Source organism: Erythranthe guttata, chromosome 7 (genome assembly GCF_056151865.1).
Source record: "Erythranthe guttata isolate IM_541 chromosome 7, IM_541, whole genome shotgun sequence".
NCBI lineage: Eukaryota > Viridiplantae > Streptophyta > Magnoliopsida > Lamiales > Phrymaceae > Erythranthe > Erythranthe guttata.
Window position 1 is genome coordinate 2,184,802 of NC_142539.1, and position 16,148 is coordinate 2,200,949.

At 31.7% G+C, this 16,148-nt stretch overlaps 2 protein-coding genes across 2 annotated transcripts; one reads left to right on the plus strand and one right to left on the minus strand.

Annotated features, from left to right (window-relative positions):
• Positions 1-2,404: 2,404 nt before the first annotated feature.
• On the plus strand, positions 2,405-5,700 carry LOC148768968 (secologanin synthase 2-like). The gene is made up of 5 exons (XM_088820662.1): positions 2,405-2,743; positions 3,279-3,502; positions 3,595-3,845; positions 4,459-4,849; positions 5,067-5,700. The coding sequence occupies exons 1-5, from the start codon at positions 2,479-2,481 to the stop codon at positions 5,490-5,492; spliced, it is 1,557 nt and encodes a 518-aa protein (XP_088676788.1). The 5' UTR covers positions 2,405-2,478; the 3' UTR covers positions 5,493-5,700.
• A 5,308-nt stretch (positions 5,701-11,008) lies between these two features.
• On the minus strand, positions 11,009-14,273 carry LOC148768969 (secologanin synthase 1-like). The gene is made up of 5 exons (XM_088820664.1): positions 13,685-14,273; positions 13,116-13,339; positions 12,775-13,028; positions 11,988-12,372; positions 11,009-11,605 (listed from the first exon to the last, which is right to left on the minus strand). Exons 1-5 carry the CDS (start codon positions 13,947-13,949, stop codon positions 11,180-11,182), a joined length of 1,554 nt encoding a protein of 517 aa, XP_088676790.1. The 5' UTR covers positions 13,950-14,273; the 3' UTR covers positions 11,009-11,179.
• Between the last annotated feature and the right edge of the window lie 1,875 nt (positions 14,274-16,148).

The following is a 16,148-nucleotide window of genomic DNA, read 5'->3' on the forward strand; positions in this document are numbered from 1 at the left end:
CGTGATGGACCCTTTGAAAGACGACGCTTCATTTATTGGAGTTCCGAAACAAATTGACTAATTTACCCTCAATCAAAAGTTTCTCGTTTCGGATTAAAGTTTTTCATCTGCGAGTGCCGAAGTTCGATTTTCGAGGTTTTCAGTTTATGTAAACCTAATTTGATTATGATTGTAGAATGAAGTTTTTGTACTTAAACCTAATTCGTCCGATTTCCACCCACATCAATCATAAATAGATCCTTGCTATCATACAATAACCCGCAAAACGAACGAGAGGTGAATACTTAAACATGATTCTGATTAAAATTAGTCGAGAACTTACATATTGGGGGTAATAACATCATGACATTTTTAATTGTGATTTTATCCAAGGTAATTGATTAATTTAGATATAACATAAATTTAGGTTGTCTTCAATAATTATGATTGAAAGCCATTCCAATTTAGCAGAAAATGAGACAACGCATACAAAACGTTACCAAAACTTTTTTTATTTTGTCACTATCATAGATTTTAAAATTGACATGTATCCTTTTCAATAAAATTACTGGCATTAATTTTCAATTATAAAATCACGCGGATCCGGTCACGGCGGAGCCAATCGAGAGGCCGGGGCACCTGCCCCCGATTTTTTTTTTAATTTATTTAAAATGCTCAAATTCGATGGGTCAAAAACAATAATTGAAAAGACTCGACCTTAGCTGTAAAATCAAATTGTACAACCTTTTTTTTTTTTTTTTTTTTTTTTTAATTTAAAAACAAAGTCACCTACGTATCGGTTATTTGAAACAATTGATATTTGGGAGATAAATTGAATTAAATTAAAATCGCGAGAGTGACCTGAAACTAAGGGTGTAAACGAGCCGAGCTCGAGCTTTCTGACGAGCCGAGCTCGAGTCGGTTTTCAGTTGTTTATGAGCTCGCGAGCTGGATTTATTATTATTTTTTTTTTATATGTTATTTTTATTTAAATAATGTATAATAATATAAAATATTATAGAAATAAATACAAATATTAAAATATATATAATTACAATTTAGTTTTTTTTTTAATAATTTTTAATAATAAAATAATAATTAAAAAAATATTTAAAAAAAAAAAAAAGACAATGGGCTCGAGCTCGAGCTCGACACAATTGACACGAGCTCGAGCTCGAGCCAAAAAAAAGGAACTCGACGAGCTCGAGCTCGACAAAATAAACTCGAGCTCGAGCTCGAGCCAGCCAAAAGAGGCGAGCTCGACTCGTTCACACCCCTACCTGAAACAAATCACATTTTCCAATTCACATATTCCGATCTGAAATTCTTCGATTTTTCTGAACAATATTATTCAATCCGAATTCCGAAATTCAGACTTTCGATTCTCCGAAATTATTTGGACACAATTTTTGAAATATGTATGAGATTTAGATTTCGAATCCGCTTTTTTTGGAACGGAATTGGAACTGGCTTTTCAATTCCGATTGTGAAAAGTCTAATTAATGAAGCAAGAGAATTCAGACATTGTTTTATGTGCCATGTACATGCACAGTCCATCCCTCATCGAGTAAGCCAATTTAATAGTATAAAAATACATAAATTTATTTTGTCCTAAAACTAAAAATAATCATTGAAAGTTACAGCTGTCATTTAATTTTAAAAGTACTAGTATTTTTTCTCCGTGCGATGCACGGGATATTATTTAAATAGTAAAAAAATAATCAATTTAATACATAATAAGAAAATATAGTACACTAATATAATAAAATTTAATAATGTAGTATTATTTATATTGAATTTCTAGCTTTATCTCTTAAGATTTGAGATATATTGATGAAAATTAGGAGATCAATAATTGTTGAAATTATAGTTAAAAAATTAGTACAGAAAAAATATTAAAAATAAATAATTACATAAGTAGCAATAAGGTAGGATTCTTCACGGGTTAGTTTTAATTTTGATAATTGTTAAAAGTTATAGTTAGAAATTAGTAGAAAAAGAATATTAAAAATAAATAATTACAGAAATACTATTAGGATTTTTTTAGGGTTGCCCAACGTTTCTTTCTTTTATATATAAGATTACAACTACTTAATTAGTAAACTAAAGATTTTGTTCCACCACTTCTTAGAGAGAGAGGAGTGAGAGATCTTATTTAATTTAAAAAATATAACTATTTAATTAGTAAACTAAGATTTTTTATTCCACCACGTCTTAGAGAGTAGTAGAGTGAACATGCATTATTTTATTTTATTTTATTTTATTTTATTTTATTTTTATATGTGCTATTATTTGTCGATTTGTAAATATCGTGATACATGTGTTTGTGTGGCCATGATTTTTCCCTCGTGTAGTTAGATAGGTTGCAACACTCAAACCACACTGCTGCTATAAATACAAGAGCCCTTTGGAGTAATATTTCTCACACCTAGCTAGAACATAAATAATATAAAATATATATAAAGAAAAAGAAAAAGAAAAAGAAAAGAGAAAAAAAAAATGTGGAAAATCGCCTTCGTTGCGGTGTTCTCCGTTCTAGTGTTTTGGTTGTGTCGATTCCTGAATTGGGTTTGGTTAAGACCAAAGAAAATCGAGAGGTTATTCCGGAAACAAGGTATGAATGGAAATTCGTACAAGTTCTTGTTTGGCGATTCGATAGAGACGAGTCGCATGTACGAGGAAGCCTACTCCAAACCCATCGGCATTAACGATAGTATCGTGCCTCGTATCATGCCTAACATTCTCCACACCCTAAAGAAATACGGTCTCTCTCTCTCTCTCTCTCTCTCTCTCTCTCTCTCTCTCTCTCTCTCTATAATATTTCAGCTAAATATCTTTTTGTGTTTATGTTACGTACATTTCCGTTAAGTGTTCATAATTAATTATCATGGTTGATTCAATCACTGCAAGGAAATATAGCGTTAGTGTGATGTAACTATATATATATATATATATATATATATATATATATATATATATATATATATATATATATATATATATATATATATATATATATATATAATCACGTAATTAATTAATATTTTGTGTTTGGTTATATGTAAGTAATTACGTTTTGTTGTCACCGGTACGGTTATAATTCGATTATCGCCGTTTTGAGTAAGTGACTTATATAACTATATATGGTGAGAGCTTTGGTGGCAAATTTATATTTTTTATGCACTTTACGGTACAAAATGTCGTTATCATATACTGTCGTATTTCGTATTTTTTATTATTATTTTTATTTTGCATTCGAAATATGAATATTTCTTACCGGTTTTCAACTTACTATACAGGCAATTATTCGTTCTTATGGATGGGCCCAAGACCCCGTATTTTCATAAACGACCCCGTTGTTGGAAGAAGCGTGTTTGGCAAAAATCGCGTTTTCATAAAGACGTTTAGCATAACTAACTACGCGGTAAAGTTGCTAGTTGACGGCCTAGCAAACGCCGAGGGTGATGAGTGGACCAAATCCCGATCAAAATTCAGCCCTCTTTTTTACGTCGACAAACTAAAGGTGCATATATGCCCGGTTCTTCTCATTTAAAAAAATAAAAATAAAATTATGACTATGTATTTATTAAATTTATTTTTTCCAAATAATAATAGCCGATGATGCCTGCGATAAAAACGTGCTGTGACGATATATTGAATAAATGGAAAGAAATTGCTGCAAACGGAGGAGGTTCGTGTGAGGTCGATGTATTTGCTGATATGAGAATCTACACAAGCGCAATTATGGCGCAATTAATGTTTACTTCGACTTATACCGACGAGATTAAGAACACGTTCATGCAATTAGGAGAGCTCGGTGTTATGGCACAATTAGCTACCAAATTACTCAACATTCCGGGCGAAGAGTAAGTGATCGGTCGGGGGTCGTCTCAAGATATTTTGTGCTCTAAAATTGAATAACTTTATATTTTTTTTCACTAATATATGATACAAAGTTAAGTTTATATTTGCATCAAAAAAAAAAAAAAACTTTTATTTTATTCACATATTAAAAACATGAGTTTCTTTTAATGTGTCAAATAAATATTAGATGTCTAGAGTAGTTAAATATTAACTAACATTTTTTTTTGGCTACAATTGCAAATATGCAAAACTACGAAAAACCAAAAATTCAATGGAACGCAACTATTATTTTTGTTTCTATTTGTGTCCACATTCGAAAATATTATAGGTATTTATTATTATTATTATTATTATTTTATTATATATATACTAAAACAGAAGGTAAATTAATAAACTAACCAAAAAGTCAAGGGAGCATTTATTATTTGTCCTTGTTGTAAAATATCATAAGTGTTTATTATTAAATACTAACAAAATAGTAGTAATAATTCAACTCTTTCAAGATCTTAAAATAGATTTATAATGTGGCTCCATCATTTTTGGAACCATAATTTAAAATGGTCACATTTATCTGCATTAATAATAATTGCATTATCATATTTTTTTTTTAATCAGATATTTACCGACAAAGAAGAACCGGAAAATAAATGAGATCGAGAAATTCGTTGGGGTTTCGATAACATCGATGATCATGGAAAGATTGAAGAGAAATGCAGAGGGCCCACCTCCGAGCGGCCAATGGGATTTATTGGATGTGTTATTGGGAGAAATATACAATGGAAATATTACGAAAGAGAGCGATCGTAAGAGAATTATCGAACGCGCTGTAAAGGAATGTAGGGTTTTCTTCTTTGCGGGTTTTGAGACGAGCTCTAATCTGCTGACGTGGATGCTGGTTATGTTGTCCGCTCATCAAGAATGGCAAACTCGTGCTAGAGAAGAGGTTTTGAGCGTGTTGGGCGACAAGAAAAACTTCACCGCGGACGATTTAACCAAGCTCAAAATTGTAAGTATATATATATTAACATTTATTTTTTAATTTTAATAAATTAATACAGTCGAATTAACAAATTTAAACTACTAAATATAATAATTTAGTAGCTTCTTATCGAGTCGTGGTCAGAAAAAATTATTATTTAAGCAATGTTATTCATTTATCGAGATTCTACTGAATATATACTACCGATCGTATTTAGCAACGATGTAATAACCTATACGTACAGGTGGCGATGATCGTAAACGAGACCCTCCGTCTATTCCCGCCGGTGATGGAGATATCGCGACTAGCCAACGAAGACGCAAAGATCGAAGAGATGACCATACCCAAGGGTTCGCTGGTCACTTTCCCGATACTGATGTTCCACCGCGACCCCGCCGTGTGGGGCGAGGACGCCGGCGAGTTCCGGCCGGACAGGTTCGCCGACGGCGTGCTGAAGGCGGCCAACGGCAAGGCGGCGTTCATGCCATTCGGGTGGGGCCCACGCATCTGCATCGGTCTGAACTTCTCTCTCCTGGAGACGAAAGCTTTTCTGGCGACTCTGCTCCGGGAGTTCTCGTTCGAGCTCTCGCCGACGTACACCCACGCGCCGACCGTCGCCATCAGCGTTCAGCCGCAGTACGGCGCTCCGGTCGTCCTCACCAAGCTGTAGCTTTTCCGGGAAATTCGCATCAATTAGGGTTTTCCAGTATTGTTTAATTCCCTTTTATTTTTTATTTTTATTTTTATTATTTAAATAAAATGTAATTTTATTTTAAATAAGATGGTTTACACGAGGTTCACGTGTGACCAGTCAACGTCGTGTGTTCGTCATGTAACTTTTGGAAAACTCAGCAGCTTTCAATAAAATCTTCTTTAAATATTCTCTTGCACAGGGGTTTACGCTTTAGTCCCTCATGTTTCTATTATTTCATTTTCATCCTCCAACCCTACAATTCATTTCATTATAGTCCTTTTGATGTGTAATTTGGTTAACTTTAACGGAATCTTTATTTACTTGGATGGAATATTCCATTCTTATAATTATTATTTATAACAAACTATAAATTAAATAGTAATAACAGCAAAAACATATCTAATCACACTAGTTCTTTAACTATTAACATAAAATCATAAAAGATATAAATAAAGAATATAGGTGGATAATGATATCTTATAATTATTAGATACACAAAATATATCGACGTATTAATATAAATTAGGGTAAAATACAACCATTCTCCTGATCGATATGGTCAATTTACGGAAAACTCCTTTTGTTTGGATAATTACATCTACCCACTCAATTATGATTTTTTCTTACTCCTCCACTTTTATGGTGTCAGATTCAACATAATCATCTAGATTCCGTGGAATGTGCTCTAGTTTGGACTCATTTTGTATAAAAATACAGTTTTTGATGCACCACAATCCGATATACATACAAGCCAAAAAAACACATATTATGATCATCTTACTTCAAAATATGGAGTTCGAATGGGATAAAACGGGTACTAAAGTGATAATATTCCATATAATCTTGAAGATTCCACTAAATTTTAAATCGCATGAGTGGACGTGTAAGAAGATTTATAATTGATGGGGTAATTGTAATTGCCCAAACAAGATTGAAGTTTTTGTAATTAAACCATACCTCAGGGTGGTTGTAATTTACCCTATAAATTAATACTTGATATAATTTTTTTAAGCGATATTTTTCTTGGTTGAAAATATTATTTTTAAATTATAATATTTTTTTTAAATAATTGTATTAATTAAAATGTAACCAATCATGTGTCCTAACATCACCTAGGAGAGCCACGTGATACTACTTTTTATGTCTTGATATCAATTGATCACCACTAAATGTCAATATATGTACTTACACCCATGTGAAGACTGACGAGTGTGTGGGGGGGTGCACGGTAACTTTATCATGCACCACCATTTTGAGGGCCTGATCGATATACGGTGTGTTATTGTGTGGACCAACATGTATTTTATAGGAAATTTTTCCATATCAAATGTGGTCTAAAATAGTACAATAATTTAATTGTGGGGTCTGTTTTGTAACAGTTTTCGTACAATAATTTCCCTTCTGCCCCCTGCTTCAGCATTTTTTCCCCTATAGATGATTGATTTCATATAAATTATTCAATCTCAAAAAAAAAAAGAAAAAAGAAAAAAAAACGGGGAAAGTATTTAATGATCTATACGTGTTTGTATTCGTATATGTAAATCGATGAAATTAGCTAAATATACTACTCCCTGCGTTCCTAAATAAATGTTCTTTTACCACTTTCATAAAAATTAAGAAACTCGATAAATATAACTTGATTTTAGGAAAAGGGTGCAAATTTAGATCGGATGACCTGTTTTAATAGGAAAATCGGATGTCATAGGATGATTGACACGTGGATAGTTTAAATAAAAATATAATTAGGATTCTAATATTTGAAAAAAAAAAAAGAGAAAACCCCAGCATAACCCGTAATCCATCTAACCCTAAAACATCGGATGTCATAGGATGATAGGATGATTGACAGGTGGATAGTTTAAATAAAAATATAATTAGGATTCTAATATTTGGAAAAAAAAAAAGAAGAGAAAACCCCAGCATAATCTGTAACCCATCTAACCCTAATTATAATTAGCGTGATTTATTAAGAGTTACGACTTAAGACTGTCACATGTCAAAAACTTAGTAGAATCAAATTTATATTAAATATCGGCTCATCCACTCAAAATTTAATCTCTTAGAAAAATCATATAAAAATGACTAAAACAACCTTTATCATTTAATGATTTAGAGCAACTCCAATGGTAAAGTATCAAAATCGATCATTAAATATTAATTTGATACTCGTTTTATTATTTTGATACCCATTTATTCCAACTGCAAACATTAAATGAATCATCTAATTTTAAATATAAGCATAAATATATTTAATATTGACACGTGTCAATTTTTAATTGGTTTGTTGGGTAGTTAATATTTTGATACCTCTTTTTCCAGGATGCATTTTTGCATCTCGGGAAGTTGAATATCAAAATAACTACCAATTTAAATCCTCCATTGGAGATGAAAATTTATGTTTTGGAGCATCAAAATAGAAGTTATACCATTTAATTCCTCCATTGGAGTTGCTCTTATAAGAGAAATTTAATGATTAAAGTTTCATTAATAAGGTCAAAACAGGAGAAATACATTTAATGCAGTATTGGAAATCTAAAGCGACAGATAATCTGAAACAAAAATATTTTTAAGAAGAGACAATTAATGGAAGAGATGGAGTATAAACAAACTGTAGTGTTCCTTTATATTTACCTAATACCAAAAAAAAAAAGAAGCAAATTACAAATTACATTTGAATCCTATCGGTGGTGGCCGTTGGATTTGAACTCGTGTCCTTTCATTCGACCCGACTTTGATACATTTTTAACATCACCTCAACCAAAAGTTTAATTGAAATAATTAATAGTTATTTTTATTTAATATTAATATTTTCGCCGGATTTTCTCAAAATATTATGGGTTGAAAGTTGGTTTTCCGGTAAGATATCGATCTCCAAAAAATTAGTATCGCCCATAATTTTTTGCACACCCTTAATTAATAAAAATTCCTGAATTCAAATTAATTGTTGTCTGTCTATTATAGTATATAAGGTTGATACTCATTTTATTGCATGCACATGTCATAGTTAATAACTACTATGCATATAAATATGTGAAGAGACAGGTGTTACATTTAAATTGGAAAACCTGACCCCATCTTTTCGACACGTGTAATAGTATCAGAAGCCCGTCCAATGAGAAACAGACAAATCAGTACGGGGAAAAAAATGACAATGATTAAACATTTATATGATAGCTCTAGGCATAGGGATGTATGGGGTCCAACTTGCAAAAGTTGGTGGTGTTTTTGCATAAATCAGAAAGTACCAAAAACCCAAACTAAAAAAAAGGGGTAAATTACAACCACACCCCTGAGGTATGCTTAAATAGCTTTAAGGTCCCTATGGTATCGATAATTGCGCCCATCCCCCTAAAACGTAGTTAGAAACTCTAATGGGATAATATATTGGATGCATTATTCAGATAGGGTTCTTACGGACTATTATTTTTAGCAAGTGGTGGAGATAACATAGAGTTATGGGGTGACATGGCTCCCCAACATTTCTTAAATCACCCATAACTCTTTGTTGTCTCCACCACTTCCTGAAACTAATAGTCCGTTAGAACTCTATCGTAATAACGTATCCAATGCATTATCCCGTTAGAGTTTATAACTACGTTTCAAGGGGGTGAGTGTAATTATCAATATCACAGGGACCTTAAAGTTATTTAAGCATACCTCAGGGGTGTGGGTGTGGGTGTAATTTACACAAAATAAAAAAAAATTATGTATCGTATAGATTATTGGGTAAATTCGACTTTTTCCCCTTGTACTTTGGTTCGATATCACTTTACCCCCTTTCACTCTCAATTGCATCGATTGGACCCCCTCTACTTGAAAACTTGTCTTAATGTGGACATTGCTGTTAGTTTTTTGACATTTAACATTAACACCATTTAATCTAAGTCTGAAAATTATAAAAAAAACTACCCTCTCAGTTTAAATAACTATTAAAGAAAAATAAAATAAAAATTATGGTTCCCGTCGTGGATTGTGCTTTCTCGTTGTCTTGGATTTTTTTATTACTTTTTTTTTTATTTCTTTTTTTTTTTTAAATAATTATTTAAACTGGGAGGGTGGTGTTTTTCTAATTTCAAAGTTTAGATCAAACGGTGTTAATGTCAACTGTCTGGCAACTAACAACGAGGGCCATATTAATACAATTTTTTAAGTACATGGGGCAAATCGATGCAATCGAGAGTATGAGGGGCTAAAGTAATATCGAACCAAAGTACAACGAGGGAAAATGAGATTTGCCCTTTATTATTTATAATTGTAAATCAAGTTACTTTTTTTTTTTTGAGGTAGTAAATCAAGTTACTTAAATTATATAAACAAATAGATTATTATTTAGTATAATATAAAATACCCAAGAAATCGATATATAAATTATAAAGATAATAGATTTTCCAATATATTTGCACACGAATACATTTATTAGTGCATGATGAAATATTATAATGTTAAATTACCCGATGTATATACAAATTCAATTATTAAATCATTAAATGTGAAGTTTGCTTTCGGCTTTAAATTTGTGGATATGGGTAATGTGGGCTTTTAGATCTGGACTTTCATTGGGTTTGTTAATTATTATGGGCCTTCTGGATCTTATAGTTATATGACCCTTTTGTCCTAGGCACGTTGACAATAATTTTTTTTTTTTCTCATAGTTTGGATAATTACATCCATTCCCCTCAACTATGAATTTTCTTACACCTCCACCCTTATGATGTTAAATTCAACATAATCGTGTAGATTCCGTGGAATGTTCTCTAGCTTGTACTCATTTTGTGCCAAAATACAGTTTCTGATGCACCACAATCTGATATATACAAGCCAAAAAAACACATCTTATGATCATCTTTCTTCAAACTGTGGAGCTCGAATGAGATAAAACGTGTACAAAATTGAGAATATTCCATATAATCGATAAGATTCCACTAAATTTGAAACCGAGGGTGGACGTGTAAGAAAATTTATAGTTGAGGGGGTGGTTGTAATTACCCAAACATGAGGGTTTTTTTCGTAATTTAACAATACTCAGGAAGGTGGTCGTAATTTACCTTTTTTTTTGTTTGTATAGTAAATGACCTATACCCAACAATGTAGATACAATGCGTAAGCCTCCACTCTCGTGTAATAGCTCACAAACCAGACGAGATATGTAAACTACGCTAAGCTACCAATGTGCGACGAGCTCGACCTAATTAACTACCATTAGTGAGGAGATTCAAACTTGGCTAAATAAATATTTTCTTTACTCCCAATTCGATATGTATACTTCTTTCAAACTAAAATTTTATTTTCATTTTAACTTTTGCTTTTGCTTCTCTTAAAAGCATCCATAACCCTGTTTTTTCTATTTAAGTTCATTTTTCCGGAATATTTGCACACACCCCAACTTTTAGAAATAAGCACTTAAAACTGACTTAACTCACAATCACTAACTTCTGCTTTTAAATAATCATTTGCAAACACCACCTGAATTAGTTAATTAACCTTCAAATATGTGTACGGAAATAAATAATATATGCCATAAAAAGTGAAAGTTACAGGACAACGACCAAACACCAAACATTATTCAAACTAAATAACAAAGTAGCTTAAAAAAAAGGGAAATATTACCTCAAGTCGTTCAAGACTTAGGAAATCTTATTATTTGTTATAATAATAAATAGAAACTAGAGTTTGGTGAGCACGATGGCAGCCCCAAGCTGCGGCTGAACACTGATGGCGACAGACGGCGCGTGTGTGTACGCGGGCGACAACTCGGCGGAGAAACTTCGGAGGAGACTCACGATGAAAGTCTTGGACTCCAGCACGGCGAAGTTCATGCCGATGCAGATGCGCGGGCCCCACCCGAACGGCAGGAAAGCCGATACTCCGTTGGACGCCTTCATCACGCCGTCCGCGAACCTGTCGGGCTTGAACTCAGCCGCGTCGGGTCCCCATATCTCGGTGCTCCGGTGGAACATGAGTATGGGGAATGTCACCATTGCGCCCTTCGGGATGATCTTTTCGCCAACTTGTATGTCGTCTGCAATGAGACGGGATATCTCCATGATCGGCGGGTACAAACGGAGCGTCTCGTTTACAATCATCGTCACCTATATAAATATATATTATGAATATTATACATAAATATGCAAAAATGATCAAACAACAACAACATATTTTTTTTAAACATCTATAAATTAATACAGTTGGGACCAACCAAATTCTATTGATTTAGCGACATATTATTTTATCAGAACATTTTTTTAGCGTAATGTCTTCAAGTCAGGACTGAAAAAAAATATATTATTTAAACGAGTTTATTAATTTATCGAGGTTCTACTGTATTAATATATATATATATATATATATATATATATATATATATATATATATATATATATATAATATGAAACTACCTCTAGTGTGTTAGTTAAGGAAATTTAAATATTTTGTGATTCTTATTTATAAATTAAATAAAATTAAAATAGTTACGATTTTGAGCTTGCTGATGTCATCGGAAGAGATGTCTTTCTTGTCGCCCAAGACTTGGAAAATCTCTTCGCGGGCTTTAGTTTGCCATTCGGGATGAACCGAAAGCATGACCATTGTCCACGTCATCAGGCTCGAGCTACTTTCGAAACCTGCGAAGAAAAAGGTACGGCATTCTCTAACAGCATATTCTATGATACTTTGTCTCTCACTCTCCTTTGTAATACTTCCCTTATACAATTCTTCCAACAACACATCCAACAAGTCGTATTCGCCACTTGCCGGTACGGTCTTTCTGTTCAGCCTTTCTTTAATCATGCCGATTATCGAAACTCGCACGAATTGCTCGATTTCTCTGATTCTTCGGTTCCTCTTTGTTGGCAAATACCTACAATTTTGTTTTATATAAAAATCATTTCAGTCTTTTTGTAATTTAATCAATGTAAAATCCCAATTTCAGTCCTAATTCGACCGATGCCGTTAGTTTCTGACGGTCAAACAGAATAAAAATACAATTATCACTGATTTGATTGCTACAGTAAAAATAAAAATGTATTCACTAAAAACAACAAACAAACATAACCTGATTTTTCAAATTCTTCTTACCAAATATATTTTTTTGAACGACAATATAATGTATTTTCTCTCCTCCCAAACTATAAACTAACATTATTTTCATTTAATTTTAAGTTCTTCACCCAAAATTCTTCCGAAACCCTAACTAATTTTTTTTTTTTAAATCCAACATTTAGAGAAAAAAAAATAAAAAAAAATAAATAAGATAACTTACTCTTCTCCAGGAATATTGAGTAATTTGGAAGCTAGTTCTGCAATAACACCAAGCTCTCCTAATTGAAGAAAAGTCTCTTTAATCTCTTCCGTATAAGTCGAGCTAAACATTAGTCGCGCCATTACTGCACTCGTGTATATTCTCGTTTCCGCAAACATATCAACCTCAAACGAACCCCCCAACTTAGTCGAAGCAATCTCCTTCCACTTATTCATTATATCCTCGCAGCACATTTTAAATGAAGGAATCATCGGCTACATAAAAATATTAATTTAGATTCATTAGTCAGCGTAATTATATATGATCATAATTAAATTAAACATAATGTAAATTAAACATACCTTTAACTTGTCCATATTGAAGAGAGGGTTGAATTTGGCTCTGGATTTGTTCCATTCTTCACCCTCCACGTTGGCTAGCCCGTCGACTATCAACTTAACTGCGTAATTAGTTATGCTAAATGTCTTTAAAAACACTTTGTATTTACTAATCACGTGTCGTCCAACCGCGGGATCGTTTATGAAGATACGTGGCCTCGGCCCCATCCATAAGAATGAATAATTTCCTGCAATAATTATTCAATAATTTGATAATCAGCCCCACACCAGTAATATGCATGCATGCATGCATATATATATATATATATATATATATATATATATATATATATATATATATATATATATATATATATATATATTCAAGAAAAAACAAAAAAAAGTTACTATGTAAGCATATAACTTATTATAAATTGCATTTTTTATATAGCATATATACATCACGTAAAATAGTGTCCCAGGAGAGAGAGAGAGAGAGAGAGAGAGAGAGAGAGAGAGAGAGAGAGAGAGAGAGAGAGAGAGAGAGAGAGAGAGAGAGAGAGAGAGAGAGAGAGAGAGAGAGAGAGAGTTACCATATTTGTTCATGGTGTGGAGAATGTTGGGCATGATACGAGGGGCAATATCGTCATTAATGCCGATGGGTTTGGAGTAGGCTTTCTCGTACATGAGACTCGTCTCTTTCGAGTCGCCATACAGAAACCGATAAGGGTTTCCATTCATACCTTGTTTCCTAAGCATCCTCTCAATTTTCCTAGGTCTTAACCAAACCCAGTTGAAGAATTGCCACATCCAGAAAACTAGGAAGGGCAAAACCGTCATAATGACATATTTCAACATTTTTGCCTAGGTTTTCTATCTTTTCTCTCTCTCTCTCTCTCCCCTTTCTCTCTCTACTTTTCTTTATTTGTTGTGTGTAATAATCTCTCCAAAGAGCCACTCTATTTATAATAGAAAATCAATGGAGTATTATTGCATGCATCATAATATACAATAAGAAGAAAATAAAAACATGGTGTAAAATAAATAAAATTAAAAAGCTCCCCAATACACCACCGTACATCAAGATCTGAAACCCCGGAAGCTCATCTGAATAAGTTGACTAATAGATTAATTAAATTAATATTGATTAAAAATACTAAATATGATGATTAATAAAACCCTTTATAATTAGAGATTGTACGTACATTTTAGATTTTAGATTAGTTAGGTGAAAGTTGTGTACATTTTAGAATTCTTTTTCTCATCTCAGTCGAGACATTAACTAACATTACTTTCATTTTCAAATTATTTTCCCCATTTGTTTTTTTTTTTTTTCAGAATTAAATGAAAATGCACATATATTCCCTAATGCGACCAAACGTAAATATTTTTTTTTTCTTCTTCTTCTTATTTATAATTGTGGACTTTATTAAACATGCATTAGGAATTGAGTTTGTTTTAAAAAATGATAACATTAGTTTTAATTTAATTAATAAATACTACTAAACAAAGATAATTAATTAGAAAATAATTAGGAATAAATCATATTGTATATGTATGAACGAAGTAAAGAAAGCTCGCATTTACGATTATGATTTAAGAGAAATGAAATGCTGTCCTTAATCACTATGACGTGTCATTTTTTTTTTTTCAAGGTTAGCTGAATATTAATTATTTTTTTATTAAATAAACTAATAAACGCGAATAACTTTGGATCGTGGGTTTTAATTAAAAAACAGTACAAATTTATGTTATGTTTATTATTATTATATACTCTTCACCTTCGATCATGAACTCACAATGAAAAATGTGATTATATTAACAATTCTCATAATTAATTTATTAAGGTAATATTATTTATTTATTTATTTATTTATTATTATTATTATTATTATTATTATTATTATTATTATTATTATTATTATTATTATTATTATTATTATTATTATTATTATTATTATTATATTCTGAATACGAAAAGTTCCTATCGAGCTTGTGACCCACTTGGCAGCTAATCGTTATAGACAAATACGTATAATCGTTCTCAAATCTAATTTGTATACTCTAGAAGATACCCTGTCTCCTTCCGCCACGTGTTGTCCAAATTAAAATATAAGTTTAATACAGGTGGATTGCGTTTTGCACCCCATAATTAACAGTATTTTGCATTTTGCACCCTAACATCTCAAAAGTGGCAAATTCCGCCCTTCAAATATACATCTCATGGCAAAATGGACCATACCTCAGTTTCTATTTTAAGCCAAAGAGAATCAAATATATCGCGATATTTTACTTCCGCTACGTGTGGTCCAATTTTTTTTCTTGGTGTAAATTCATGTCCATTATAAGCTCTTAAATCTGGTAAACTGTTTTAAAAGTTGATAAGTTGTTACGTCTTATTTTCAAAGTTAATTTTCATAGTGTTTGGATAATGAGCTTATAAGTACCACTTATAAACTATTTTTACTCATTATAAGATCTTAAATAAAAAAGATGGGGTATAAATACTTTAAGAAGAAAAGATCTTAAAAGTTTTTCGGCAACTTATTTCCTTGAAGATAATTTCTAAAAAAATTATCAAACACTTTAGAAGAAACTTATAATCTCTTAAAAATATTATAAGCTGTTTTTAACTACTTATAAACTTAGCCAAACATCCTCTTAACTACATATATACAAGAAAAAAATCTCCAAATGCATCTAGGATGTCATAGCACCATTTTTGAAAATTTTATCTAATACACTTGAGTAATAATTCTCTCACGAAGATTTTAAAGAAAGAAACGTTGGGCAACCCTAACAAAACCCTAATGATATTTCTGTAAATATTTATTTTTAATATTTTTTCTCTACTAATTTCTAACTATAATTTTTAACATTATCAAAATTGAAACTAAACCGTGAAGAATTCTACCCTAATAGTTAAATATTGATCTATATATTTGGATTATAAATCTCAATATGTAAAATTAAAAAAAAAAAAAACTAATGTTATATAAAATACGAATTATACTACTTTATTAAATTTTACCGTGTTAGTGTGCTATATTTTATTAT

Coding starts and splice junctions, on each gene's coding strand:
- LOC148768968 (XM_088820662.1), top strand. CDS start 2,479: ATGTGGAAAATCGCCTTCGTTGCGGTGTTCTCCGTTCTAGTGTTTTGG. Junction 2,744..3,278: donor CCACACCCTAAAGAAATACG/GTCTCTCTCTCT, acceptor CTTACTATACAG/GCAATTATTCGTTCTTATGG. Junction 3,503..3,594: donor TTTACGTCGACAAACTAAAG/GTGCATATATGC, acceptor AAATAATAATAG/CCGATGATGCCTGCGATAAA.
- LOC148768969 (XM_088820664.1), bottom strand. CDS start 13,949: ATGTTGAAATATGTCATTATGACGGTTTTGCCCTTCCTAGTTTTCTGG. Junction 13,340..13,684: donor CCACACCATGAACAAATATG/GTAACTCTCTCT, acceptor TAATTATTGCAG/GAAATTATTCATTCTTATGG. Junction 12,373..12,774: donor CTCAATATTCCTGGAGAAGA/GTAAGTTATCTT, acceptor ACAAAATTGTAG/GTATTTGCCAACAAAGAGGA.